This window comes from Equus caballus, chromosome 2 (genome assembly GCF_041296265.1).
Source record: "Equus caballus isolate H_3958 breed thoroughbred chromosome 2, TB-T2T, whole genome shotgun sequence".
Lineage (NCBI taxonomy): Eukaryota > Metazoa > Chordata > Mammalia > Perissodactyla > Equidae > Equus > Equus caballus.
In genome coordinates, this window is record NC_091685.1 from 24,752,729 (window position 1) to 24,780,700 (window position 27,972).

At 39.9% G+C, this 27,972-nt stretch overlaps 1 protein-coding gene across 8 annotated transcripts; it reads left to right on the forward strand.

The window, feature by feature from the left end:
* The first annotated feature begins 42 nt into the window (after nucleotides 1–42).
* PTP4A2 (protein tyrosine phosphatase 4A2) lies at nucleotides 43–27,972 on the forward strand. Of its 8 annotated transcripts, XM_001503862.7 has the most exons (7): nucleotides 1,719–1,855; nucleotides 15,630–15,762; nucleotides 16,186–16,871; nucleotides 19,253–19,345; nucleotides 22,804–22,934; nucleotides 24,455–24,529; nucleotides 25,518–27,972. In XM_001503862.7, the coding sequence occupies exons 3-7, from the start codon at nucleotides 16,776–16,778 to the stop codon at nucleotides 25,624–25,626; spliced, it is 504 nt and encodes a 167-aa protein (XP_001503912.1). In that variant the 5' UTR covers nucleotides 1,719–1,855; nucleotides 15,630–15,762; nucleotides 16,186–16,775; the 3' UTR covers nucleotides 25,627–27,972. The 8 variants fall into 8 exon arrangements, with proteins under 8 accessions (XP_070116614.1, XP_070116612.1, XP_023490285.1 ...); XM_070260513.1 differs by lacking the exons at nucleotides 1,719–1,855; nucleotides 15,630–15,762 and adding an exon at nucleotides 43–332; XM_070260511.1 differs by lacking the exons at nucleotides 1,719–1,855; nucleotides 15,630–15,762 and adding an exon at nucleotides 855–1,181.

Sequence of the window (27,972 nt, forward strand, 5' to 3'; positions counted from 1 at the left end):
GCAGATAGAATGCAAGTGGCAGCTGAGCCTGTGTTCCTCACGGAGGGCCTTGACTCGGATCTGCAGCCCGTCTTGCTTCAAGGCCTCTCAACTCCCACACGGCCCTGCCAGCCAGCCTTGCCCTGGAATACCCTCTCCTGGGCCACCTGCTGGTGATGAACATCCTGGGTTCTGTGCTGTGGCTTGACGTGGCTGAGTCATAAGACCTTTCTTTTTTCTGCTAAGCTCTAATGGAAGCCTTCTGGTCGGGAGCAATGCCCCAGGTCTACCTTGTGGGAAGGCCGAATGATGACTACTGACGATTGCTTCTCCCCACAGAGGCAAATGAACACGTGTGTAGTGGTTGGGGGCGGGGGTGGGGCGGAAAAGGCAGCCTAAGGGGCAGGAGTCCCTTCTAGATAGCTGCCAGTTCTGGGCAGGTGAGACTGCCTAGGGTGGATAGGGAGGACAGAGCACACCCCCACCCCAACCCTCCTGGATAACCTTCCCCCCCAGTGCTGCCGGCTGCCATCGGGCAGTGGTCAGATCAGTCTCCCCACTCACCAGTGACCACATTTTTCAAACCAAAACTCAAAACGCGTGGCCTGACAAAGAATTAAAGAATTTCTGGTCACCTTCCAAATGCAAGAGAGAATGCTGGAATCTCTAGGATAATTCCCGTCGTTAAAAGGGACATTAGGTCGGAAACCTTGAAATTCAGGGTCTCCTCTTTATCAGGCATTTTTTCGTACATTATATCATTGATAGGTGAAAAGAACCCCACGAGGTAGCTGATAACTGTTTCCATTGAATAGTTGAGAATACTGAGAGTTAATAACTTGCCCAAGATGCTACATCCCGGAAGTTTGAATTTTGGTCTGTCAGGGAAGGTTCGAAGGGGTGTGTGTGTGTGTGTGTGTGTGTGTGTGTGTGTGGCGGGCGGGGGGGGGGGCGGGGGGGTGGCGCAGAAACATCCTTGCAATTGCAGACGCACACGCCATTTATTTGAGGCCTCGAAGAAGGGCAGCCAAGAACTGAGCTGCCCTGGTTCTCACTTCTGACTTGGAAATCCCCGAGCAAAGGCCTCGGTCGCCGCCCAGTCTCATCAGGATCTGGCCCCAGGCCTCACGGCCGGACATGGGGGAAAAAGCCCTTCGACCTTGCGGGTCACCCCGCGGCCTCGGGCCGTGGCCCTAGCCCAGGTGCGGATGGGTGGGCCGCGGCGTGGGCGGAGGACTCCGCAGGCCGCCTTCTGCCCCCTCCCGGGTCACATGGACGCGCCTTCCGCAGTCAGGAGCGCGGAGCGGAACGAACCCCGGGGAGGAGCGGGGGCGGCGCCGAGGGCAGTGGGTCAGCGCCCTGCGGGGCAGGTGGGCGGGCCCAACCGCCCCTCGAGCTGGCCGGCCAGCCAATCAGCGGGCGCGGGGGGCTGGCCGGCGGGCGCGCGCGCCGCGCCCCGCAGCGCCCCCTGAGGGGCGGCGGCGGGAGCTGGTTCCGGCTGCGCGCGCAGCGGTGGTGGCGGCGGCGCGATCGGCCGGGCTGTAACCGTCGTCCGTCCGGTAGCGGCTGGAGCGGCAGCGGCGGCCGGGCACGGCGCGAGGCGACGCCACAGGGCAGCGGCGGCAGCGGGGGCAGCGGCGGCAGCAGGAGACGCAGCGGCGGCCGCAGCAGTTGCAGCAAGACGGACTCGTGGACACGCGCCGCCGTCGCCGCCGCCGGGCCGGGCCGGGTGTCGCGCGCCGAGGCTGGGGGGGAGTCGTCGCCGCCGCCGCCACCGCTACCGCCGCCGCCGCCGCCGCCGAGGTGACTGAGGAGAGAGGCGCCTCCTCGCTCCCGCCGCCGCCGGACTTCAATGCCCAGTCCCCAGCTCGCCAGCGTGAGTGCGCGCCTCCGGGCGGCCCCGCGCCGGCTCCCGGGGCCTCGGGGAAGCGGAGGGCGGGAGGCGCCGCAGCCATTAGTGCAGGCCCGAGACACGTCCCCGGAAGGAGGGCCGGGCCGGGGCCGGGCGGGGGGAGCGCGGCCGGGCTGCGTGGAGGACGAGGGTGGGTGCGGAACGGGGGATCGTGCGCGTGGACGCGGAGGGACGTGTGCTGTGTGGAAGAATGTTGGGTGCGGGGGGAAATGCGTGCGTGAAGGCGAGCGCGTGAGTTGGGGAGAGGGCTGGGTGTGCGTGAGGGGTGAGGGGCGAGGGTGGGAGTTGGGGACAGGATCTGGGGGAGTGTGGGTGAGTGTAGAGGAGAGTGAGTGTGGGTGTGAGTGAGGGGGGACGGAGCGTGTGTGGGTGAGTGCAGCGGAGAGTATGAGTGAGCGGATGAGAGTGAGTGTGGGGGGGCGTGTGGGAATGAGTGAGCGAGTGTGGGGAGCACGAGTGTGGGGGAGAGAGGGGTGAATGGCGGAGTGGGAGGGGGAGAGTGGGGCAGCGCGGGGGGAGAACAGGAGTGCCGTGTGCGAGCGAGGGGCCGGGGGGAAGGTGAACGGCGGGCGAGGGAGCGCGGAAGGGTGTTTCTGCGTTCGCCCCTGTGGGAGCGGGCATCCTGGAGGTCTTTCTCCTTGGTCACTGTGAATGGCGATAGTGATCCTGGTGCCCTGGGTTAGGGAGTTCTTTCCAGGAGCATCTTGTCCCGGGTCCTCGGGTTCAAGTATGAGGGAAGGGTTTAGGAATATATTCCACTGGTACTATCATTTTTCTAGCTCTGGGTCTTTTTAAAGAAAGGGTGTGCTTTTTTGTGTGTGTGTAAATTTTTCCCCCATGTTTCATGATATCGACATAAATTTCCAAATTTGTCACAAATACGGTGGCCATCTCATCCTACTCTGGGGCTCTAGGAGCTAAGTAAAACAAGCTTGTCCATTGCCCAGGATCGTAGGCTCTTGCCGTTAGCGTGTTCAGAAGCGTAGACTCTTGTAAAGTACTGCTAGTTTTTCAGGTGAGAGGAGTTTTATTGATAGGTAAATTGAAGTAATATTTTTTAGGTTGTGGCTCTTTCTTACCTTCCTGGAGAAAAGCTCTTAAGAAATAATCATAATAATGTAACATATTGATGATGAAGAAGAACCATAGGCTAGTTTATTATTTCCTGGAATTTGTCAGGAAACATACAAAATGTCTGGCAGTTGTACCATCACTATAGGCATTCAGCAAATGCTTGTTTGTCTGGAGTCACCAAACTACAACTCCTCCTGGATTAGAATACCGTGCCTGCTGAGTTGCTGCCACGCTCGGTATTACAGAGTAGTTTCTGACAGGAAGTGAATGAAGTTGTGCTTTGTTCAATGTGCAAAAGGAAATTAAGGCTGGAGAATGACACATTTTTAAGGCTTCAGAATTGCTTGCCAGCACACCATTGTGTTGGTGAAGGTGGTGAGCAGCTGTTTGCCGGTATTCTGATCCTGACGTTTTTTAAGTTGTTTCATATTTGTATTCTGATCCTGACGTTTTTTAAGTTGTTTCATATTGGCTAGTGAGTGGACTAATGATTGTCACGGACTTTCCCCAGATTCTTGTGTTGTAGAATTAGGGGTTCTTGATGAAGAGTACTTTGATGGGTTTTACATGTTAATGATGGGAAGTTTCTTAGAAGTTGGGAGTCTTTCAGTATGATAAGCGAAAGTAGGGTGGTCCTTTTGATAGTAGATGTCATAGATTTACAGGCAAAATCATTGACGTGTGATTAGAAGTCAGAAACTATATTTTTCTTAGAGTATCCTTTTTCTCAATAGCATGCTGTCCAATTTCAGAAATAGTGAACAGTATTGTTACTATTCAGTAGGGGACCAGATTAATTAGTATTAAGCGCCTACTATGCACCAAGTGCTTTTTATACTCATTTAATTCTCACAGCTACTGTAAGGTGGTAGGTGTCCTCATTTGCGTTCACTCGGCACATATTGGGTGGTTTCTATTTGCCAGGCACTAGGGATACAGTGATTCTAAGTATAAGCCGTTGACTTAACAGTGATGAGATGAAGAGATATAGAGACTCCCAAAGCGGGTAAGTAACCTGTCCCAGGTTACAAGATAATAAGAATTGGAGCTGGATTAAACACCTAGGTCTGTCTGACTCCCAAGTCCTTGATTTTTCCACTATACCCTTATTACCCTCACAGTAGCTTGTCTCACTTGGAGCTTTCTCATCCACACAGTGGCCTAGCAGCTTGTAGAAAGATGAGAGATGTTGAAGTTAATGCAGAAGACTGAATGGCTGGGGGCAAGGGGATCATTTAGGAGATGCTGACTTGAGGCTCTTTGGGGCCTGAGCTAGGCTTTTATGTGGGTGGAGATTCTGCCTTGAAACTCTCTTGGGGCCTCAGGGTGTGTGCTTTAAGACAGAGTTTTTATGAGACACCTGGGATATGTCTGGGAGAGGAAAGTCTGATTAAAGAAACCCAGCAGCCTTTTATGTTTTTTATTTTGGGTGAAAGAGAAAGAGTGTTTATTGGGGCTGAGAGTCAACTAGAAGTTGTCACTTCTTTGTGGAAGTTTTTCTGTTCAGCTGTGTGGGATATTTACCTCAGGAGATTGCGAAGATCGAGTGAGAAAATATATATGAAAGCACTTTGTTAATTATAAATTGAACTACAGATTCAAAGTATTATTACCACTCAGACTTTCCTACTAAGGCAACAGTTTAATTGTTATATTTGGTAGCTGGAAAAGGCCAGCGTTTTGGACACCTATACAAGTGAGAAATTGTTTAGAACTGCTGAACCAGGTGTATTCTGACTCAGAACGGCAAGAGTCAAACCACTCCCTCTGTGAGTCAGTCAAGTAAAATTTAGTTTGAACGAACCAAATTTGTAGGCAGAAACCATTTACAACATCGTTGAACTCTGGTGGCAGGAGGGAAGAGTAAATGTTTGAATGCTTTTGCACATAACTTTCTTAAAAAGTCTGAAAGCCCCATGTTTATATTTTCCTTGAAAAGACATTTGTGTAAATGAGGTAAAACAGATTATTTTTCTTAAGATTTAACTTTTTATTTATTTTATCTTTTAAAGGTAGCATTGCTGTATGCAGTAGTTTACAATTTTGAGACGTAAAATTGAAATTCATTAGAGATTTATTTTACAAGATTTGATTGTACTGTTCCTTTTTGTTGGACTGTGGGATCGGTAACCAGTGACGCATCTAGCAAAAGCATTTACAATTAAGTTTTAGAGGAGCAGTACACACATTTTTAGCTGTTGCTCTTGGAAGAGTGCAACTTAAGTTAGAGTGAAACCTAAGTTAGGTTGATTTCTTCAGGTGCTATACCATCCACCTATTCTACTTGTAGAAGTTGAGGGTCTTGAAAAATTTTGAGCAACTGGAAATTAGGATACAGAGTTTTAACATGGTAGACGTAGTTATGTTATTGAGTGGCAGAGATCTTGAGGTCTTGAGATACTTGTGAAGTCCAACATGATGCTTTAGGTTTCAGCATTCCCTTCTTGGGAATCCTCTTTGTGGTAAATCACAAATCATTCTATTTAAAATTCATAGTCTTGTAAGTGGCATTGTTTCAATTTTACAGATAAGGAAATTGATTTATAGGTAAATTTTTGAATCCCAGGTTTTGGAATCCAAGTTAAAGAGTATCAATAAATATATGGTAGTGGACAAAAAACAGTTTTTTCCCTTGGGGCTTAAAGTACTTAAATCTCTGGCTGAATTTTTTTTTTTCCAGTTAACTCTAGTCGTTTTACAGAGAGCTATGTAGGAGTTAAGTAGATGGTAAATAGATGTTAAGAAAACTGGCCTTTTTTGCTTGAAATTTAGTATTTTGTTTTTTTAAAAAAGGATACTTCAGTTACTTGCGTACTTTTTTTACTCTTTTGGGGATGTTGCATTGAGATTTTTCTCACGATACTAGTTGGGTTATATAGAAACTGATGATTATATAAGTTTATGAAGCAAGAGTCCTTGATGTTACAATTCAGATAATTTTGTGCTTTGGGTTTGTTAAATGAATAATGGATGCCACCAATTATAATTACTTTGAGAAATGGTGACTTGAGTCTGTTAATCTGGAGTATCAGAAGAGCTTTTTACCCATTTTAACTTCAAAACTAGTATATGTGTAGAGGTGTCTGGAAGCTTTCTCCTGGTAGCCTTTGTTTTATTGACTGAACCACATTCTCTAGCTCCTTTGACTTGCTGCCCGCTTGCTTGGGACTCAAAGCCATACAGGATTGCTTGGTGTAGAGCTCAAGTAGATATTGTATGTAAATCTTTTGCTCCTTGGAGTCATAGAGGTCTAGGCTGAACCAGAAACTGTCACTACTCTAGTAGCTCCACAAAACGAGCTGTACAGCACTGCAAACTTTGTCCACTTTCCAGAGATAGCTTGTGGAGTTACCAGGCCCCAGGTGAGAAAATGACCCTTCTTCTTACGTCTTATGGTGGTTTTCCCTGGCACTGTCTGTTCTATCTGTAGATTTACAGGGCACAAAATCTTTCCCAGAAAAATGACTATTAGGAGTTGACACATTATACCAGTAGTTTTTATGTGACTTGAATACAAGTGTTTTTTGTTTGTTTGCACTGATTTCTTGCCCATAGGTTCTGTAACACAGCATCCACTCCATTTTAAGTGGCCTAGAAAGTAAATTTCGTCACTGGAATATAAATTTACATTGCACAACATTGGCTTTAAACTGCAGGGAATTTTAAGATTAAGCTTTTCTATGACCCTTTCTTTGGTAGTTGAGCCTGTTTTGAAAAAATGTGTTGACTTAGAATGGTCTTTACCTTTAGAGAACTGTTGTATTTAATTCCTTTAAGAGTATTTTTGGGTTGAAATTTCATTCTCAGAAATGTTAATTCTTTTGGCATAAAATGCACGCATGATATATTTGCTTTAGCAGATCAGCTAAATTACTTTATATTTTTATTTCTGCAGTGGTCAGAAATGTTGGCTCTAAAAGTAATGTATCATTTGACAAGAATTCAAATTCACAATCAGATCTACTTTCTTCCAGTCCTTTAGTTTTAGTTGAGATTTGAGCATAACATTTTTTTTTGCACTGTTTTATAGGAAGCATTCACTAGGTTGTACCACCATAGTATTTGTAAATTGGATTTATATTCATAAGTTGATATTTACTGGTTTTAGTAGCAAGATAAATTGATGTGTTTTCTATTTTCCATTGTTGGTGAAAGCCTATCATGAGGGAACAGAGTGACTGGTTAGTGCAGAAGGATATGAGTCATCAGCAGGATTTGTCAGCAAATTGAGAAGGATATGATGGAGAAACAATAGACTCTAGTGACATTATTCTTCATTTCCACACGTGTGGTTACAAACAAGTTTCTTTTTGGTGACCGGTTTAAATTATTCAAATAATTTAGGTCTTTCTGGATGAAAGACCCTTCTAATGTAAGTCATAGACTACACTCTGAATTGTTTTTCTAGTGAGGTTAGATCTTCATTTGGGGAGGGAGCATCAACAAGTAGAATTTAGTTAAACTCATATGTATTTACTAGGGAAAATATTCAACTATCAGGTAGGGTTTAGTAAGTTGAGAAGCTATATTTGTGAAGCTTATTGGTAATTATGGAGCTGCGCAGCACATCAGAAGATGCCCACCAATATGGCAATATTTGTTCTCTCTCACTGAGCAAAGAGTTACTCCTTGACTCTACTACTCTACTTTTAAATTCCTAAGAGCTTTTATTGTATTTGAATGGGTCTTAAATTCTCAACATGTTCAAGGCCTCCCCATAGTTGTCTAATCGAAGACTCAGCTCCTTTCTCCTCATGCCACCATGGCCCTTCACTTTTTCTACGAGTCTACTATCGTAAAAGTTTTGCATTTTCTCAGAAGTCTCAATCCTGCTTTATTCTACTCATGCTTACTTTGTGTTTTTGAAGTATGTAGCATTAATATGAAATTTTAATGTCCATCATCAAATATTTTTATCCACATTGATACTTCTAGGATCTTGATCCTGGATAGTGTTTGTATGATGTGCACACAAGCTCTGCAAATGCTTGTTGTCAGATTGGATGTGCTGCATTTTAGTGTCCTTCAGAGGTGACATATTGTCCTTCATCTCAGTAAGTCTTGGAGGAAGAGCACAAGAAAGATGGAATTTTGCATTCTTTAAGTGGGAAGAGAAGGAAGGATGTTGAAGTAAGCTATTGAGCAAAGAATAATAACTCATTGACATGGCATCTTAGAGGTATTTCACCATTTTTACTTCACATTCATATGTAATGTGAAACAGTTGCTTTCACTGTATGGTTTTTAAAGATTGTGAATGTTATGTTTTATGAAAATAAACATCAAGCCATTATTGGGCAATTAGTGAGTAGACAGTATATTTTAAAAGGCCATCAGCAGCTCCAAATAGAATGATTTGGGTTCTGGTCGGTTTCTCTTGTACTATACTCAGTACACAGAGAGATGGCTGTGAATTATAGTGTGATTTATAAAAAGCAAATTTAGGAGAGGAAGTGAATTGTAACTTACCCAGTTTTAGGGGAAACTTGGACCAAAATGCCCTAACAGCAGAAAAATTTCTGGGGCTCAAACAAAAGAATTTATGCTGACAAGATGTAATTTGGAATGTTTTTATTCTGTATCCTGTACATAGAGAGCTTCCTTCCCCCCTTTCAGTGGTGAATTCTTGAACAGGAGCTTTAAATATGCTCAATACATTTGACAAAATGGGGAAATGAAAGAGTTAAGCTGACCCATAAACTGCTAAGTTCTGAAACATATATTTTAAATAATGCTAACAATAGCCTAGAAGTTTTAGCTTTGCATGCTGCTCCTGTGCTGTAGGTTATTTTGAAAGGTGATTCAAATAACCTTTTCCCAAGTATGTATTTTGCAACCTCAGGGCACTTGCAGCTGTTACAGTCATTCTAACTGTCCTGATATAGCTCAGAAAACATTTCAGAGTGGTGTTGACAGGGTGAATCCAAGTGTCTTTTTACTACTGAATTTGCTTTATTAAGTTGAAGTGCAGAATCTCAGATACATTTCTTTATTAATGAAATAATCGATTCAGTAGTTCTTGGGTTAATGTATGTTTAGTGAGGATGTTGGAAACTAAATTAAAATGGTTAACACTTAAATTGTTCCCCAGGAAAATTACGTAGCCTTTTGAGATTAAAGAAGGAAGGTTGGAAGGAAAGAAGAAAACAAACATTAGGATTTAATTTTATGAGGATGCAGCTGAATTTGAGGTAGTTCTTATTGTATAAAGGAGGTTACCACAGTTGTTTAGGGGAAAGATGTGCTTAAACTTTATAACAAAGAGGCTTGGGAGTCTTAAAATGCATGTAAATGAAAGTCTTTAAACATAAAGCCCATGGAGAGGATAGCCATGATAGCTTTTCCTGGAAATGAAAGTATGAATGAGTAGAATTAAATAGAGCTATGTAACTTAATTTTTAAAAGATTCACTGAAAACAATAAGATTAATGCCCGGTATTAGAATTGTGCAGTTAGGATTTTTAACGTTATTACCACTATTCAAATAATTTTTTAGAAAAAGTCAAAATTGGCCATATTATTGTTACCGCCATTTAAATTTTACTTAGGAAAAATAACATTTTTGGACAAGAGATTCAGCTGGAGAATTGCTAATCATTAGAGGAATGATGGAGTACAAAACTGAAAACAAATATTTTTGAGTGTAGCATGAAAATATTTAATGCAGTTTTTGTCTTAGAGTTATTTGTAGAAGCAGGAGTTACTAGAAAAGGACAACTACTTCTAATCACCAGGGTACATACAAATTTGAAAACCACTCCCTTTCCATTTGAGTGGGAACAGGGCCCACAGGACTTCAGTAAATAACTGTCACTGTTCTCAGAAGTGAGTGTGATTGTCGGTTAACTGCTTGCTTGCTTTTCTGAGCGGCGGGCCATGTATCTCCTGCTAGTTCTGAAATGTTAAGATATTTTCCCACCATCAAGGTCATAATTTCTTTTTATAGAACTGATTATTGATTTCTGTACTGGAACTTGATTCTCAAGTTCCCTCCTTAAATGAGGAAGTGAAAAGTGGGAATAACCAGGGGAGCAACTATGAAACTTTTTTTGTAGCAGTAAAAAAGCATCTTGCTATTTTTAGCTTGTTTACAGATATTTTGGATCCAAATTTGTGTAGAATTTAATGGATACCTCTCTCCTTACCAACTCCCCAGGACTGTAGCCAGTAGGGGAGGAGGACTAACATTAATTGGAATCTAAGTCTAAGTTTTAAGGAGTCAAATGTATTCGATGTTAGTTTGATAAATGCGGCAGTAGAGGGATGAACAAAGAAAAGCAGCACTGAGTAGAGCTGTTGTTTCTACAGGGCTCTGATGAGTTGGGTGTAGGTCCTGAAAGGTGAGTAAAATTTCAGTTTGAGACCACGTAACCAGAAGATGAGCGTTTAGTTAGCAAAATTGAATTCTCTTTAGTTTACACATCTCAAGATACTTTTTTCCTGAAATGATGAAAATGCAGTAAGGACAGTAGTACTTTACAGAGGAATTTCCCTACTTTCTTGATGATTGAGAAGATTTTGTGTTCTGTCTTCTGAATAATCTCTGAATATTGTTAGGCTTCTCCAAGTTCTTGCAGTTACTCAGGGCCTTGCCTCTTTTTTCACAGTCCTCCTATCCAGGCTGTGGACAAATCCTTTTGAGTTCTACCTCAGAGTACATCTTGAAACTGATCCCTTCTTATCCTCTCCACTGCTGCTACCCTGGACAAGCAACCGGTACCTCTCTCCTGGATTATAGCAAGAGGCTCCTCCTCCGGAATCTCCCTACTTCTGCCCTTAGTGCTCATATAACCTGTCTCCACAAGCAGCTAGAGTGATCCTTTTCAACATATGTTGCTACTCTTGCTTGAAACCTCATTTTTCTCCAAATAAAAGCCAAATACTTAAGTGGCCCTTAAGACTCTCTTGTTTCTCTGACCCCGTTCGTTCCCTTGCCCTCTCTGCTCCAGTAGCTCTGTCCCCCTTGCTGTTCCTAGAACACTCCAAGCATGGCCCCACCTCATAACTTTTGCGATGGCTAATCCCTCTGCCTAGAATGCTCCCTCAAATATCTATTTGGCTCACACCCCCAGGTCTTGGATAAATGTCAGTTTTTTCAGTGAGGCCTTTCCTGATAGCCTCACTTAAAATTGGAATCCTCTTTCCCTCTGGCACTGCAGTTTCCCCTACTTTGCATTTTTCTCCGTAGCAGTGGCGTATTTTATTTGCCTTTTTCTGCCTACTAAAATATAAAATCCATCCTGACAGGAATTTTTGTTTGTTTTGTTTACTTCTCTTGCGACATGTATAAGAGTATGTGACACAGTGTATGTCCAGTAAATATTTGAATTCATTAATAAATTCTTAACTAGCCAAATTGCAAGGAAAATGTCTTAACTCTTCGTGAGAATGAATTATTTACTGTTGACAGATTATCTATACTTACTTTAAGGGGAAGTGCAGGTGTTTTCATTGAAGTGAAATGAATTTGTTTTAGGAAAAAATTGTGGCAAGGTTTTAGTCTTACATACAGTATTATGCTTTCATGTTGCCTGTTTGTAGAAACCAGGCTAACTCAAATTTGCATGACTTCCTGTAGAATTTCTGGTAAGAAAAGTAACACAGTAAATGTATGCTTGCTGGTTCTTCAGACTTTTGCTTTTAGATTTTATTTTCTTAGATCTAGAATTCTTGATTGTGCATTTATATTGTCATCTACTGTTTTAATTTGGTGAATACTGGCATAAGCCATTAAATTAGAGGGCTTATGTATCATTTACTTTAATTTGGAAATAGAAAGAGGTGCTTTCTCAGTGGAAAGCTTGATGTGAGTGGCCTGACAGGAATTTTAAAAGGATGCCCAGTAAGTTTGATTACATTAAGTGGGGCTGATTTTGTAAAGTTCCCTCACACCCTTGAATTCTCTATGTTTATATTTGAACTTAGTATTATAGTTGCCAAAGCAGGACCTGAATTTTACTCAATAATTTTGTATTTTTAACAAAAAAGAAAACTGTCTTTCTGGAATTGTATAGATACAGGCCTGTGTGGGAGAGAGGACTTGTCTTTGGCTTGAGGGTTCTTGTAATCCCATGGTTATAGCATTGTTAAAAATGTAGTTATATTGTAAATCGTAGAATTTTTTATCACCCTAAATTTAAAAAAAAGTAAGGTAATATATGTACATGGAAAAAAATTAAAACAGTTCAAAAGGTCTGTATTATGATAAAGTAAACCATGGTCCTGGTCTCCAGCCTCCAGTCTCTTCCACCCCCAGGCAACCACTGTTCCCTCTTATCTTTGTAACCTTCCGGATAGTCCATGGGTATGAAAGCATGTAGAAGAGTACTCACAAATATTTCTCTATATATTGTTCATACTGTCATGTGCCTTGCTCTTTTCACTTAGTAGTTTCTCTTAGCCATCTTTCATATCAGTTCATAGAGATGTTTTATTCTTTTTAACCTCTGCGTAGTTTTCCATTTTGAGAACATGCCATGATTAAATAATGGATATTGTATTACTTCATGCATTTTTGTTTTTGATTCTTATCTAGGTCGATGTTAGCAGTAGTGTTGACGGTGGACATTTAAACTCTAAACATATCCCTCTTCACAGTTTTAAGTAGTCTCTGTTATTGACTTAGTCTTACTGGCAGTGCACTATCTTAGCTTGGTAGGCCGCTGCTTACTTCCTCTCTTCTTTCAGCTCCCTCTTCATTCTTTCTCTTTCTCCCTTCCCTCCCTCCTTCCCCTTCTTAATTTAAAAGGATTTCTCTGTTGCAGAACATCCTTTCTAATCCTTCAGTGAAGTTATATTCTTTTGTTAAAAATGGAAATGTTGTTTAGGAAAAGGAAATATCCCAATTTTGACATTTTACAAGTTACAGTTCTGTAAAAGATAAAATTAAAGAGTGGAGAGAATATTTGGATGTATATTTGAATTTGACTGCTATTGTATGTTAAGTAAACGAGCTTCTTCCATCACCTAGTAAATAAAAAAAATAATAAATTTCTACTTAAGTAGGAAGAGCAGAATTAATGCTGGAGAGACACCTTTAGAAGAAAGTTTTCCTGTAAGGTGTACAGGTGCTGAGTTTATGCTAAAATGTAGGGTTCTGTAACTTTTGAGTACTTTTCAGCTGTGGCAGGTTGTTTATGATTTTTTTACAGACTCTTTGCTTTGCATTCTTAACATTAGTTTATCTGAATTGACGGGTGCAAGAATATTTTAGTGTTGCTGTGTAGTTGAACTCTTAGGGGAAGGGAAAGGAGCAGAAGCTTGCTTTTATCTCGTATCTGTTAACATTGATAGAACATACTGTTTGATTTGGGAGAAGTTCCTTTGCTGGGGATCTCAGTATGGTGTTAAGAATTGAAAATCTATTAATGAATTGTCCTTATCCCTGGAAGTGGTCCTTCCAAAATGAGCTTGGAGGAATAGATGGAATAAAGCTTGTTCTGTTTGCTGAGCAGATGAACACTGGAGGCAAGGTAGAAATCTTAAGGCTAGAACTGTAACCTTTTAAGCCTGGCCATCACTGCAGTGCAGGTCTTTCATGACTGCTCAGCTGACACACATATTAGCTGCGATAACGTCATTAAACCAAAGGGATTCAAATAGGTGAGAATGTCCTCGTATTGTGCTCTGCACTGCATGCAAACTGTTGTTCTTTGAGTATCCTACTTTAATAATCTTTTAATAATGTTGGTAGTACTTTAATAATCTTTTCTCCGCTTGTTATAAAGTCACAGAATTGCAGATAACTATCCCAGCAAATATTTGAAGAAAAGTTACACTTACGTGAAAAAGGTTATGACTTGGGCCGGCCCCATGGCCAAGTGGTTAAGTTCATACACTCTGCTTCGGCACCCCAGGGTTTTGTCAGTTCGGATCCTGTGTGTGGACCTAGCATCGCTCATCAGGCCATGCTGAGGTGGCGTCCCACATAGCAGAGCCAGAAGGATCTATAACTAGAATATACAACTAGGTACTGAGGGGCCTCAGGGAGAAGAAGAAAAAAAATTTTTTTAAATAAATGATCTGTCTTAAAAAAATTATGACTTAAAAAATATGTAGGTACCTCTGTTAGTCAAAATTGAAGGAAAAAGGGGCCGGCCCCGTGGCCGAGTGGTTAAGTTCTCGCACTCCACTTCGGCGGCCCTGGGTTTTACCAGGTTCGGATCCTGAGTGCAGACATGGCACTGCTCATGAAGCCATGCTGAGGTGGCATCCCACATGCCACAACTAGAAGGACCCATAACTAAAAATACACAACTATGTACCGGGGGCTTTGGGGAGAAAAAGGAAAAAAATCTTAAAAAAAAAAATTGAAGGCAAAATAAATAGGGAGTAGGAGACCTGGATTCTTGTCTTTGATCTGCTACCAAGCAGCAATGTGGTCTTAGTTAAGCCATTTTAACCTCTCTCGATCCCACACTTCATCTTTTTTTGAAATGGTCAGAATAGTTGATCTCTAAGTTTCTACTAGTTTTAAAATTCCTTGAGTGGACAAGGAGTACTCTATGAAATGTGTAATCTAAGGTGGCTATGTTCTGGAGTTACAGTTAGAATTATGAGTTAGAAAGAGTGGTGGTCTTTTTGTTTTTCTTAGTTTGAGTGTAGAAGTTTTATGTTTTTATGTAGTAGGTAACTCATTCTGTTGAAGTATTGAAGTTCTTAGAATGCCATTTTGAATTTCTTTTTTTTTTTGAGGAAGATTAGCCCTGAGCTAACTACTGCCAATCTTCCTCTTTTTGCTGAGGAAGACTGGCCCTGAGCTAACATCCGTGCCCATCTTCCTCTACTTTTTATATGTGGGACGCCTGCCACAGCATGGCTTTTGCCAAGCAGTGCCATGTCCGCACCCGGGATCCGAACCGGTGAACCCTGGGCTGCCGAGAAGCGGACTGTGCGCACTTAACCACTGTGCCACCAGGCTGGCCCCCATTTTGAATTTCTCACGTATCTTTCGTATTTTAGGAATGTTTTAGTTTTGTGATTGTGTCCACGGTAATACAATCACAAGTATGTAACTCATAAAATAGAATGCTATAAGAATACCGTAAAAAGAAGACTTGAGGATAGAAGAATAGGCTTGAAAGTTTGCAGGCATATGTTCTTTTACATCTGTATTTCAGTTTCTTCCTGGAAATGGTTCTGTAGTCATATCTTTCATGACATTTTCTATCTGGTCACAGTCATCTTTTTTAGAGACTTCTAAATAAGCATTTATTGGTGGCTTGGGGAAGAGGCAAGTGAAAGAACTTAGACCTTGTCCGTGTTTCCGGAGGAATTTAGGATTATGTTGACACTCTGAGCTAGTTGTAAAAATTACTGTGTTTCAAAGCAGCAGGCTTAAAATCCTAATAAAAATTCTGCCGCGTCTCTTTCTTGCCTTTTTTTGGTAGGGATTAATATTTGGGCAGGAGACTGCTGTGTGAATCAGTGACCTTTAGATCCTTTTGTACTCTTGAGGTAGTGATGTGAGAAGTAGTAAAAAGGTAAACTGGACTAGAAAGGAGATGATGGGATTTATACATTAGTTGAGTGAGCAGGCATTATGGTACCTTGGAAAAAACCTGGGACTAGCAGAAGACTTGGGTTTGAATTGGGGCTCAACTAATTTCATTCACCTTAGACAAGTCACCTCACTTTTCTGATCCTCTTTCCTCATTCCTCATAGGTAGTAACAACAACTGTGAGTTGTGAGAAAAAGGACATAATTTTTTGAAAGTACTTTAAGGATGAATATTATAATTGGGGGCCAATGCATATACTTTGCATAGAGAGAATTAAATCCTCAAAGTGGAATTTTGGTAAATATCCTCCTTCCATTTACAGATATAGCTTATTTTAAGCAAAGTGTATATGTGAAAGACTTAACCGTCAAAGCAGAAAAATGAGATCATTGTGAACTTTATCAAGAGTCCATGCAGGGAAGGTTTCTTTAAGGATCTTTCAATCGCTTAAAAATGATTTAAAATGAATTTTAAAATTCAGTCATTTAAAAATGATGTGAGTTAGAAATAATCTTAACAGCACAGAAACTTTGTTGAACCCCATTTTGGAAAAAAAGACATACTTAATCTCTGACTTTTAAAACTCTTGGTATACATCTTTGTCTTCGTAGACGGCAGTAATTTAGAATGGGTGGCATTTCGGATGTCTTTGCACTCATAAAGTTGTGTTTACTGTGCTGTCAGCCTCCAGTTCATTTCACTTATGCTCTTCTCCTGCAGGTTTTTCGTTGGAATATACGTTGCACATTTATGGCGATTCTGAGCGTGAGGGCAGACTTCTGCCAGGCTCAGCACAGCGTTTTCGCTGACAAGTGAGCTTGGGGGTTCTATGTGCCATAATTAAAATTGCCTTGAAGACTCTGGACACCGAGACTGGCCTCAGAAATAGTTGGCTTTTTTTTTATTGCAAGCATATTTCTTTTAATGACTCCAGTAAAATTAAGCATCAAGTAAACAAAAGTGGAAGCTACCTACACTTTTAACTTGTCTCACTAGTGCCTAAATGTAGTAAAGGCTGCTTCAGTTTTGTATGTAGTTGGATTTTTTTGGAGTCCGAAGGTATCCATCTGCACACATTGAGGCCCAAGTTAAATTTGGATTCAAGTGGATTCTAATACGTCTGCTTATCTGGAAGAGAGAAGCTTCTTAAAGAATACACAAGTTGAAAATACAAAACACGGATCGATAATAGGCATTTAAGTGGTCTTTTTAATGTTTTCTGCTGTGAAACATTTCAAGATTTATTGATTTTTGTTTTCATTTTCCCCATCACACTCACACACGCACGCTCACACTTTTTATTTGCCATAATGAACCGTCCAGCCCCTGTGGAGATCTCCTATGAGAACATGCGTTTTCTGATAACTCACAACCCTACCAATGCTACCCTCAACAAGTTCACAGAGGTAAGACTGTAACATAGTCTACTTTTGGACTGATTTATACGTAAAAGCTCATTAAAAATTAACACCAGGGGCCAGCCCTGTGGCCGAGTGGTTAAGTTAGTGCGCTCCACTTTGGCAGCTCAGAGTTTGACTGGTTCGGATCCTGGGCACGGACGTGGCACCGCTGAGGCAACGTCCCACATGCCACAACTAGAAGGACCCACAACTAAAATATACAGCTGTGTACTGGGGGGATTTAGGAGGAGGGAAGCAGGAAAAAAAAGAAGATTGGCAATAGTTGTTAGCTCAGGTGCCAATCTTTAATAAATAAATAAATAAAAATAAAAATTAACATCATTATAAAGAAATCTCTTGTTACAAAAGCATTTATTTCTGTGATTGGAGTATGGATGAGCATTCTACTGTTCTTTCTTTGAATTGGTTCAATTAGTTAACATCAGATTTTTAAAAGAACATTCATGGAATTTGGGGAGACCTTAGAAATTATCTAGTACTATGTTTTTTCTTATAGCCTTTCTATATTATTAGCAATTCTTTTGTCATACTTTCAATAATAAAATAATATTTATCGAACACTTAGTCTTTACCCAGCATTCAATAAGCACTTTTATGCATTATATCATTTACTCCTCACAATAACCCTATGAGGTATAGGTGCCATTTTTATTTCCCTCTTACAGATGAAGAAGCTGAGGTTCAGAGCAATTTAGTAATTTGCCTGAAGGCATGCAGTACGTGGTAGAGCTGTCTCTGACACTCAAACTCACGTCTACCTCAAATCTTCTGACCACTCTTGATGAAAAGCTATCCCAGAACTACTTAGCAATAGTAACCATCATATATGAGAGTCCAGAAACGTAGGGGAAGGAGAGGGATCATAGGTAACGTTTTATGTCGGATCCTTCCTTTTTTCCGTCGGTAGTAGTAGAGAAACTCTTTGTACTTCATTCACTGAACATTTGAATGTAAGCTTTTTAATCATTCCCTTGTGTTCACTCTGAATGTGGTTTCTGTTGATGTATTTATGGAGTGGACTTAGAGATCTGGATGAATTGTTAGGGATTCTAATCCACCCCTCTCATTTTACAGATGGCAAAACTGAGTTCAAAAGAAGTTTGACTTGGCTTATGGTCACAAATATTTACCATAAAAAACTCTGCCATAACCTTTCAGAAAATGCTTACTATGGAGTTTATTTTAATGGGATTTTATTTTTTTTTTGAAACTTTGTAAAATTCTTGACTCACTAACAACTTTCCTGAGTCTCTTTTGAAAGAGGGCCTTTCTGTGAAAAATAAAGGCCTTTAGCAATAAAAATAACTTTACTCTTTAGATAACCAAATGATAGACACTTCTTGTAGGATATCACTGTTCTTGCTTATTTATACTTTTAATTCCCTGAGCTTCTTAACTTTGTGTACACAGTGTACAAGTTGGTTCCAGGCCTGTGTGCCCTTAGGTTGTTCAGTCACCTTTAAGCCTGGCTGAACTACATGATACTATTTTCAGCCTGTGGATTCCTTGGCCATAGACTCCAAAGTGGCAGAGGCCACTGTCGCCCTGCAACTATAAAAAGATGTTGGTTGCCCCTTGAAGATAGGTAGTCACTGGATTAGACATTACTGTAGGAAAATTTTTAAAGAAGCAAGGCTTCTGGCTGTAATTGTTTTTGTGTTTGTTGGCTTTGTAATCTTAAAGTTGGCTTTTTAAATCTTAATTTCAAACTACTTGTATTTGTTTAAATTTGAAAAAACAGTAAGTACTTACTACATAAAAATCAGAAGATACAGATAAACAAAAGACAGTTTAAAAATACTTAACTGTTAATACCTGGCTTTTAGATGTTTTTCTCTACATGTATGTATATATTTATAAATATACATAGAGATAGGATCACACTGTATTTTTAAGAAAATCTTCCCCCGACCTTCTTAGTACTATTTTTATAGCCGTTGTAGTATTCTGTATGGATGTGCCATACTTTCTTTAACTATTCCCCTGTTTTTGGACCATTAATGTTGTTTCCAGCGTTTTACTATTTCGAATAGCCTGTGCTGAACATCCTAGTACCTAAATGTTTGTGTATATCTTTAATTATTTCATTAGTATAAATTCCCAGAAGTAGAATTTCTGGGTCAAAATGTATGTATGCTTTTCAAGTTTTTGTATTATGCTGCCAAATTGCCCTTTATAAAGGTGAGTCTTATTGACACTTCCACTGAGAGTGCAAGAGTGTCCATTATATATGTTGCCACACTGAGAATGATTTTGATCTTTATCTAAGAAGGATGTCTGATTGTTTCAGTTTATCATGGTGCATTTTTAAAGGTTTGGTTGCATATTCTAAAAGCAAGTTCCCTTATATTGGTTGTTCTTTAAAGGAACTTAAGAAGTATGGAGTGACAACTTTGGTTCGAGTTTGTGACGCTACATATGATAAAGCTCCAGTTGAAAAAGAAGGAATCCACGTTCTAGTGAGTGTGTAGTGTTTTAATTTTTCACTGCAAACAACTTGTACCTTTTAAATGTAGATATTTTGCAAACTTGGCACTCAGTGGTTTACTTTTGAGCTTATAATAGGAGTGACAGTGTTCATAGCAGTCTATTTAAAGTCCTTTGGATTGGCAGTTTTGTTCATTTGTGACCTTAAAATCTACACATGCGGAGTATTTTCAGCAAATAAAAATCAAAATTTAGTGCACACTTATTTCAAGAAAATGGAAATTTGCATTTTGTTTTCTCTGGAAAATTAATGCAGTATTTACCTTTGTTTCTAGGCTGCTGGTTTGAATCTAACTGAAAGTAATTTCCATCAGATATTCTTAAGTCACATGGAAATATTCTCTCTCACTTTGCAAGTACAAATTAGTTACTTAATATTTTGTAGATAACTTTTAAGGGACAAAAAGATGGGAGAAGAGGATAAGAAGGGAGGGGGAGAAGGCGTCTTGCTTCAGAGTAATCAGCATCGTTTCTGAGACTTTTTGGTAGGTTTCTAAGAAGGTTTTGTATGGTTAGATTACTTTCATAGTTCAGTTTGAACATAAAGTAATTGGAATGATTTTGAATTAAATTCCTCCCTAGGGGCCACCCCCATGGCCGAGTGGTTAAGTTCGTGTGCTCTGCTTCAGCGGCTCAGGGTTTCGCCGGTTCGGATCCTGGGCGTGGACATGGCACCACTGATCAGGCCATGCTGAGGGGGCATCCCACATGCCACAACTAGAAGGACCTACAACTAAAAATATATAGCTGTGTACTGGGGGGCTTTGTGGAGAAAAAGGAAAAATAAAATCTTTATTAAAAAAAAAATCCTCCCTAGCCCCTAAATATGCTAGTTCATTATCAGAAACAGGAGCCGAAGATTAGGTGAAAGTTTTTATTGAGTTCATAATAGTTTACATCAATGTGAGATTTCAGTTGTACGTTATTTCTTGACTATCACCACATAAATGCTTCCCTTAACCCCCTGTGCCCACTCCCTACCCCCCTTCCCTTGGTAACCACTGAACTGTTGTCTTTGTCCATGTGTTTGTTCATATTAGATTAGGTAAAATTTTATGCTTTCTTCCCTAAAAAGTTGTCTAAATTGCAGAAGCCTGTAGTGAAATGACCTCATAGTCTTAGACCTATTTTATTTGATTGTTGGGAAGGCAGTGCAGTAGGAAGAGAACTGGAAATTTTTGTAGTAGTTGGTTAGGAAGAAAGTAGTAAGGAAAATATTGGTACAAGGTTATGTTCCTACTTTTTATTGAGAGGTGGTTCTGTAGTCATTATTGCGCTGGTAGTAGTTGGGAAGGCAGTTGATGCAAGAAAATAGATGTCCTGTTGGTAAGGTGGTCATCTCATAGATATGGATCTCATAGATCCATAAAGTTTCCCCACCTGCATTTTGGTGAAAACAAAAATTAAGTAGCCAAGCATTGTTTTTTAAAAATGTATTTTAATAGTATAGCACGGTAATAATTTGCTTGCATTCCATTTCTAAATGACTTTAAGGTCCCTTGGCTGAAAATCACTGATGATAAGTGTAACCATGTGTAAAATGTCCTATGTTTAAAAAAATAAAAACACAATTTTAGGTTCTGAAACTAGGCTGAATGCAAGTTCTTTTTCCAGTATTGTGAATATGTTCTCCAGTGGGTAGAAGAGAAATCAGTTTGTTTTGACAGATAGCAGGCTGAGAAAATGAACTGTGGATTGACCGTAGTCTGTTTGAATCGGTAATGTTGGTAAACACCTTTATGAAATTGCAATGAACTAAAGAACTTGAACTAGTTTGTAGAAGATAATGGTAGGTCTGGGATTTACTCCAGGGCTTTAAATCCAGGCTTTTGTTTTGTTTTAAATAGCTGTGATCAGATAAAATTAAAAGTCTAACTTAAGCTTGAAAAAACAAGGACATTTAGAATTAAGCTTGGGATTTCTTTCTTTTTCCAAGATAGAGATTTTAAGATGGATTGTTAATTTACTTTTGCTAGGTGAAGAGGGTTTGGAACACTTTATAAGAGGATATCCCCAAAATAAGACCTTGTAATCCTTTGACCAATGCTCTTGCAAATCAGAAGCACATTGGAAAAGACTGATGGTGGTTTCAGCTATGTCAGTTTGAAGTTCAGATGCTTCTAAATTATGACTGTAATGATTTTTTGATAGAAACTGCTTACGTGAGAAAGGGAAGCATGTTTCATATTGTTGTTTCTCAACTAGGTGCATTGTAGGGAGTATTAGAGGAAGTAAGCTCTAAACTAAAGTACTTAGTGGTTTTACTGCTATTTACAGTTAAACTATGTAGTGGCATTTATAATGATAACACTGACAGCCCTTTAATTATGGGGCGTAGTTGACAAAGCAAACATAATGTGCTGTCATGGCTAATGGGCTACGTGAAGTGTTCTAGTGGTGCCAGTAATGAGTGCAGAATCAGTTTAGTGCTCTGTCACTTTTCTCTTTCTCCTTCTCTGCTATCTTAAAGTGTCCTTATCCAATCTCATTAGAATAGTCTTAGGTTTAAAAAAAAATTCCAGTGTTTTTGCATTTCTCTTTTTGAAACTAGATGGGAGAGAAGGTATATGAAATATGAATCTCCCTTCTCCCCTTTCTTCAAAGCTGATTTATGTTGGTTTCTTAGGACCTCTTGCTAGGTAGCAAGGAAGATAAACCCCTGCCTGTATGTGAATGTACATGGGGTTGGTCTTAACTAAAAAACAACCCAAATCGATGAATATAAAAAGAGAAAGGGATACTTGGGGAAACGGTCTCCATTTGCTCAGGACCCTGTCATGTGGCACTGTGCTTGTTAAATGAGATATGTATAATTTAGGCAGAGCTTTAAAAATATTTGGTACTTGCCCTTTTTTTTTAAGTATATAAGCACAAAGATAGTAGTATGTTTCTGTTATGATATGCTAAGCATTGGAGATTTCTTATCAGAGAGCCTTTCTCTAAAGAAAAGATGTCATGACTTAGAGCTATTGGGGTGATAATTCTCAAAAATATTTGTAGAGACCAATGAGACACCAGTTTCTATTCTTCTTTGTCAGAGTGGACCTTAAATCATATGGACAGATGTGTCCTCTCCTGCTTTGTCTTGGCTTTAATTACAGTTGTCTCTCATGTCTAATTACTGCTCTATTCAGATAAATATTTGAAGAATACTAGCCTCTTATCACTGTGATAAGAAATTTCCATAAGATAAAATTAGATGCCTATGATGCTTATTACACTTCATTGGGAAGGCTGAGTTATTTGGCATAGTTGAATTTCGATCTTGGATCATTTTTCAGCAGTGATCAGATTTGTGTTATTAAGAATAGGTATATATAGTATAGTCGGTTCCCTTAGGCCTGCCCTGTGTTACAATGTAGCTATTCTGCATTAGGATGTTAATCCTGGAGAAAATATCAATTTAATGTAAAAGATCTTTTCTTTCCAGGATTGGCCATTTGATGATGGAGCACCACCCCCTAATCAGATAGTAGATGATTGGCTAAACCTACTAAAAACCAAATTTCGTGAAGAGCCAGGTTGCTGTGTTGCAGTGCATTGTGTTGCAGGATTGGGAAGGTAAGTTCTTATCCTTTTGTTGGTGAATTTACTATCAAAAATTTCAGTTTGGTGGAAATTTGCGTTTATTACACTAAATATTAAATTGCCTGAAAGTAAAGTTAAATGAGAGCTGGCGTAATGATGTCTCAAAATAGCTTGTTGTATTTCATTGGTTCTCTGATTCTGTTGCCATACTGGATTGAGTGGGTGATGGTTCAGAAGTTGTTCTGAAACTGATTTAATGTAATTATCTTTGAGTGAAAAACACAGTTTTAATTGTGTTTTCTTTTTCTCCCCATTTCAAGTAAGCAAAGGTTCAGGTCTTTGAGATGGGCAACAAAATTAAAATAATTTTAGATTTTGAAGAATTTATGTATGGTTAATTTTGGATTGAGATGACTGGGAAGTTATTAGGTAGAGAGCAAATGGCTACACTTTAAACTCTTGAAAGGAGATGTATGGAGAGTGAAGATTAACTTTGATTTTAAAACCTTTTTCCTTTAGCATTGCATGGAATGGTGTTGCAACACTTCCATCAGCAGCAGATTAAATGGCAATTTATAATGTGCACTTTGACTCAAAACATTAGTTCAGGCTGTTGTTGCCTTAAGGTGGTGGTGACTCAGGCTGTTACGTCTGCTCAGCCCTTTTATTTGCTATTTTCCTTTTTGGCAGTTTAGTGTGGTACAGTTTCTTCTTCAGGGTCAGAAGTTTCAGTCCTTATCCTGAAGGGTGAAGGATTTGACTTGGGGCAGTTTATAACTAGTAGCTATCCTTGTTAGGTACTCCAGAGTTGGTGCCCTGTAATGGACCTTTTTTAAACATCGCTTCCTTTGTTAGATTTTTTTTTTTTTTTTGAGGAAGATTAGCCCTGAGCTAACTACTGCCAGTCCTCCTCTTTTTGCTGAGGAAGCATGGCCCTGAGCTAACGTCCGTGCCCATCTTCCTCTACTTTATACGTGGGACGCCTACCACAGCATGGCATGCCAAGCGGTGCTGTGTCTGCACCCGGGATCCGAACCAGCGAACCCCGGGCCACCGAAGCAGAACGTGCGCACTTAACCTCTGCGCCACTGGGCCGGCCCCCTTTGTTAGATTTTTAAAAAAATATCTAGAGAACTGTTTCTAATTACCAATTCTCTGACACACTCCTAACTCATGAAAATGATTTTGTTGAAGAAATCTAGCACCCTTTTAGTATTTGATGAGGAAAGGATATTAAAGTCAATTTGTAATGAAAATTCTGAGACACTCATGATAGAAAATACATTTGGTGATTTATTTTACTGTGATAATGGTTAAAGACCAATGAAGAATTTTTGATGACTTATAATGATGCAAAAACTTGAGATATAATGTGGTGATGTTTTAAAGAGTAAAGATACCTTTGCTGTATAGGGAAATATCAGATATTTTAGTATACAAGAGAAAGGAAGGCTCAAGCTTTGCATTGTTTTGGTAATATGTAATCCTGGGTTTTAAAAAATCCTTTAATTCCAAAGACCTGTGAATATTTACAAATGAGTTTCTCTCTGCAGGGCACCTGTGCTGGTTGCACTTGCTTTGATTGAATGTGGAATGAAGTACGAAGATGCAGTTCAGTTTATAAGACAGTGAGTATGAAGTTTTATATTCGGAAACACATAAATCATGATCATATAAGAGGAAGGAATTACGGAAAGTATCCATTTGTAGTATGGAATAATTTGCTCTCTTTGGCTTAAAATATTGTTTCATTGACTATATCAAAAACAGCAAGTGATAGAGAGACTCAATGATAATACTGGCTGCAGATTTAAAGGTTTTCTAATTTAGGTGGCAAATTTGGACGTTGTAGAATATGTCCAGCGTGTGACTTGAAGAAGTAGGAGTCTGTAAAATGAGTGGCTAAGTGGCAGAGCCTCAGTGATCTAGTGTCTCTTCAATGGATGTCCAGAATACCTTCCAGACGCAACTCTGTGACCAAGAGGCAAGGAAAAATCTAGAGAGGAGCAGTTAATCACCTAGGACTCTTAAGTGACCTGTTCTGGCACAAAATCAGGATAGTGGTGCCCAGACAGAATCTTGGCATCAGTCTGGAATAATGGGCCATGCTGTTTTGTTGTCCAGAATTCTTTGGCAATTATTGTCTAGCCCTTTCCCTTTCAACTTTTTCTTTAAAAAAAAAAAAAAAGAAAACAAAGACTGTGACAGAGGGCATGGAATGTATGGTAGCAGCTCTTGGAAGGCAACATTTCAAGGAATGCCATCTGTGCTTGCTGCTTCATGTAAATACTTGCTACCAATTCTAATCTGAAGAATATATTAATCTAATTGGGAAGAGAGTAGTCACATGTCTCTGGATAAACCATTCTGATGTTTATTAAATGATTAATAGACTCTAATAAGAGTCAGCAAAGAAAATTTGTCTCCTCTTCTAGGAAGGCACAGAAAGTTCATGTTGCAACTCAGCCCTTTCACTTAGAAGTGATGTTGTATAGGAAATATGCTGATTTTCAGCTGTGTGGAGTTAGAAAGACCTTAGGCCGTAAATAATGCATTTCAGTGAACCAGGCAGCTCTTTTTTTCACATGACAAAGTTTGCCATTTTTGTATTTTCAGAAAAAGAAGGGGAGCATTCAATTCCAAACAGCTGCTTTACCTGGAGAAATACCGACCTAAGATGCGATTGCGCTTCAGAGATACCAATGGGCATTGCTGTGTTCAGTAGAAAGAAGTGTAAACGAAGGCTGATTTGTTGTGGCATTTAGAGGGAACTCTTGGTACCTGGAAATGTGAATCTGGAATCTTAACTGTGTCATCAAAGTAGTGATGGATTCAGTACTCCTCAACCATTCTCCTAATGATTGAAAAAAACAAACAAAAAAGAAATCCCTCTATAACGTGAATAAAATGTTTAAGAAAAGAAAAAGAGAAAGAGAAAAGGGATTAATTCAGTGAAGGATGATTTTCCTCCTAGTATTGGAGTTTGAATTTCTGCCAGGATTGAATTATTTCAAAATCTCCTGTCTTTTTTAACTTTTTCAAAATAGGTCTCTAAGGAAAACCAGCAGAACATTAGCCTGTGCAGAGCCATCGTTTGGGGAGCACACTCTTCCGTTACGCTTGGCACGCAGATCTCCCTGTGGTGGGATTTCTTTCTTTTTTGTTGTTTTTCCTTTTTGTTTCAGGGGGGTACTTCCCCCCTATTTTCTCTTTTCCCTTGATACAAGTTGTAGATGAAATAGGAGAAAGCCCTTGTTGCTATAAATGTGTGTGCAGTCTGGCAGCCTTAAGCCCACCTGGGCACTTTTAGAAAAAAAACAAAAAACACCAAAAAAAACAGTGTCATATGTATTAATGATCCAGGTGGTTTTTAGTCTTTCCTGATGATGGGGTGTTCATGTTAGTTTCTTTTCTTGAAAACCCTATTCAACATTAGGCAAAGTAGCTAAGAGCCTTTTGTTTTGGTAAATTAGTGGGGAAATGGCATTTTAAGAGGACTCTCTTCTCAAAGAACTTAGCTGAGAGTCGAATTCTTCTCTTTTCCAGCTGATGAAGCTAAGTGGGTATCCCAGAAATGTTTGTTTTCTGAAGGGGAGTACTCCAGGCCATCACTGAAGCTGTGTCCAGGCAGAGAGTTAGCACACTTTCTACACCTTGTAGAATTCTGGGCTGTAGCATTACTCTGATTTTCTGTCTAATGAAGGCAGAGAGTGCTGGTAGTTTAAAATTTTTATTTTAGGACTTATCTGTACTCTGAATTTTCAGGAATGGTCAAAGGAGTAGCAGCAAAGATACAATATTTTGGACTTGAGAAATGCCTGTGATGAGTATTTTCCAAACTTCCCCCTATTACAATTCAGTTTAACCACTGATTGCCTTGTTATTTTCTTACTAGGTTCTTTATGAGATTTAAAAAAAAGAAAATCACTGGTTCAAAACCAACAATGCCTAGTGAGTATGTGTCCACAGGCCATAACAGGGTAGAAGAGAGACGTAGAGCAACCCAACGAGTAGCAAAGGGACTGTGTTGCTAGTGAAATGATGTAGTATCATTTTTGCAGATTATTTGCTGGGTTCAATGTGCTGATCTAGAAAAGCTGTTTTTTCGCTCCTTTGCAGAAAGTAGTTGTGACTGGGCTGCATTGACAAAGCAAGTTGAAGGACACCATCAAAGGCTCTTGCACTCTTCATCTAAATATTACATCCTTAATAGTGTTCTGCTTCTGAGGATTTGAATAAAGGCTTAGGGTCATCTTGTCCTGCTGGAGTTTGCTGTGCAGAGCCATAAACTTCCCATTTTGTTAGGATCAGCTAGACCAGTAGGAATGGACTGGGACCTTGTCTCACACTGATGATACCTCAGATGTTGGCTGGCTATGTGAACTGCCTATTTCCTCTGCCGGAGTTGTTTTGATTTTTAACTAAATGAAAATCTGTAGATTCTCTCCTCCCCTAATCCCAGAAAACAAAACAAAATAATGTTTTTTGAAATTGTTTCTAGGATTTCAAAGTGAAAAATGATGGTACTATCCAAAATTCTTTATTTCAGAACATGACAATAGATTCCTTTAATGTAGGCTCAAGATCAAAACAGCATGTCCTGTAAGCTCAGATAGACTCTGTTGACTCCAAGGGTTTTGATCAATATCATAACAAACTTTTCCCTTTGACATGCTCTGATTTTTGTTGTTTGGGGGGAGGGCGTGTGTGTGTGTGCGTGTGTGTGTGTGTGTGCGCGCGCGCGTGTGTGTGCGGTGTCCACCAGTATCAGTGCCTGCCTGCGTTAGGAGAATTACATTCCTGGTTCTGTATGAGGAGAAGGGTGTATAAAGCAACATGAAACATTACCCCTCATTTTGTTTTAAAGGACAAACTAATGTTAATTGTTCTCAGAACTGGATTTTCTTCCTCAAAATTAAAAGTTTTCTTTTCTTTTGGATTTAATGAAGTATTGCTAGCTGAAGCCAGTTTGACATGGTGAGAGAGATGTCAGACTGATGAAAGGTGTGCAGCCTGATTTAAAACCAAACCCCGAACCCTTTTAAAGAACAATAAAACATATTTTACATGC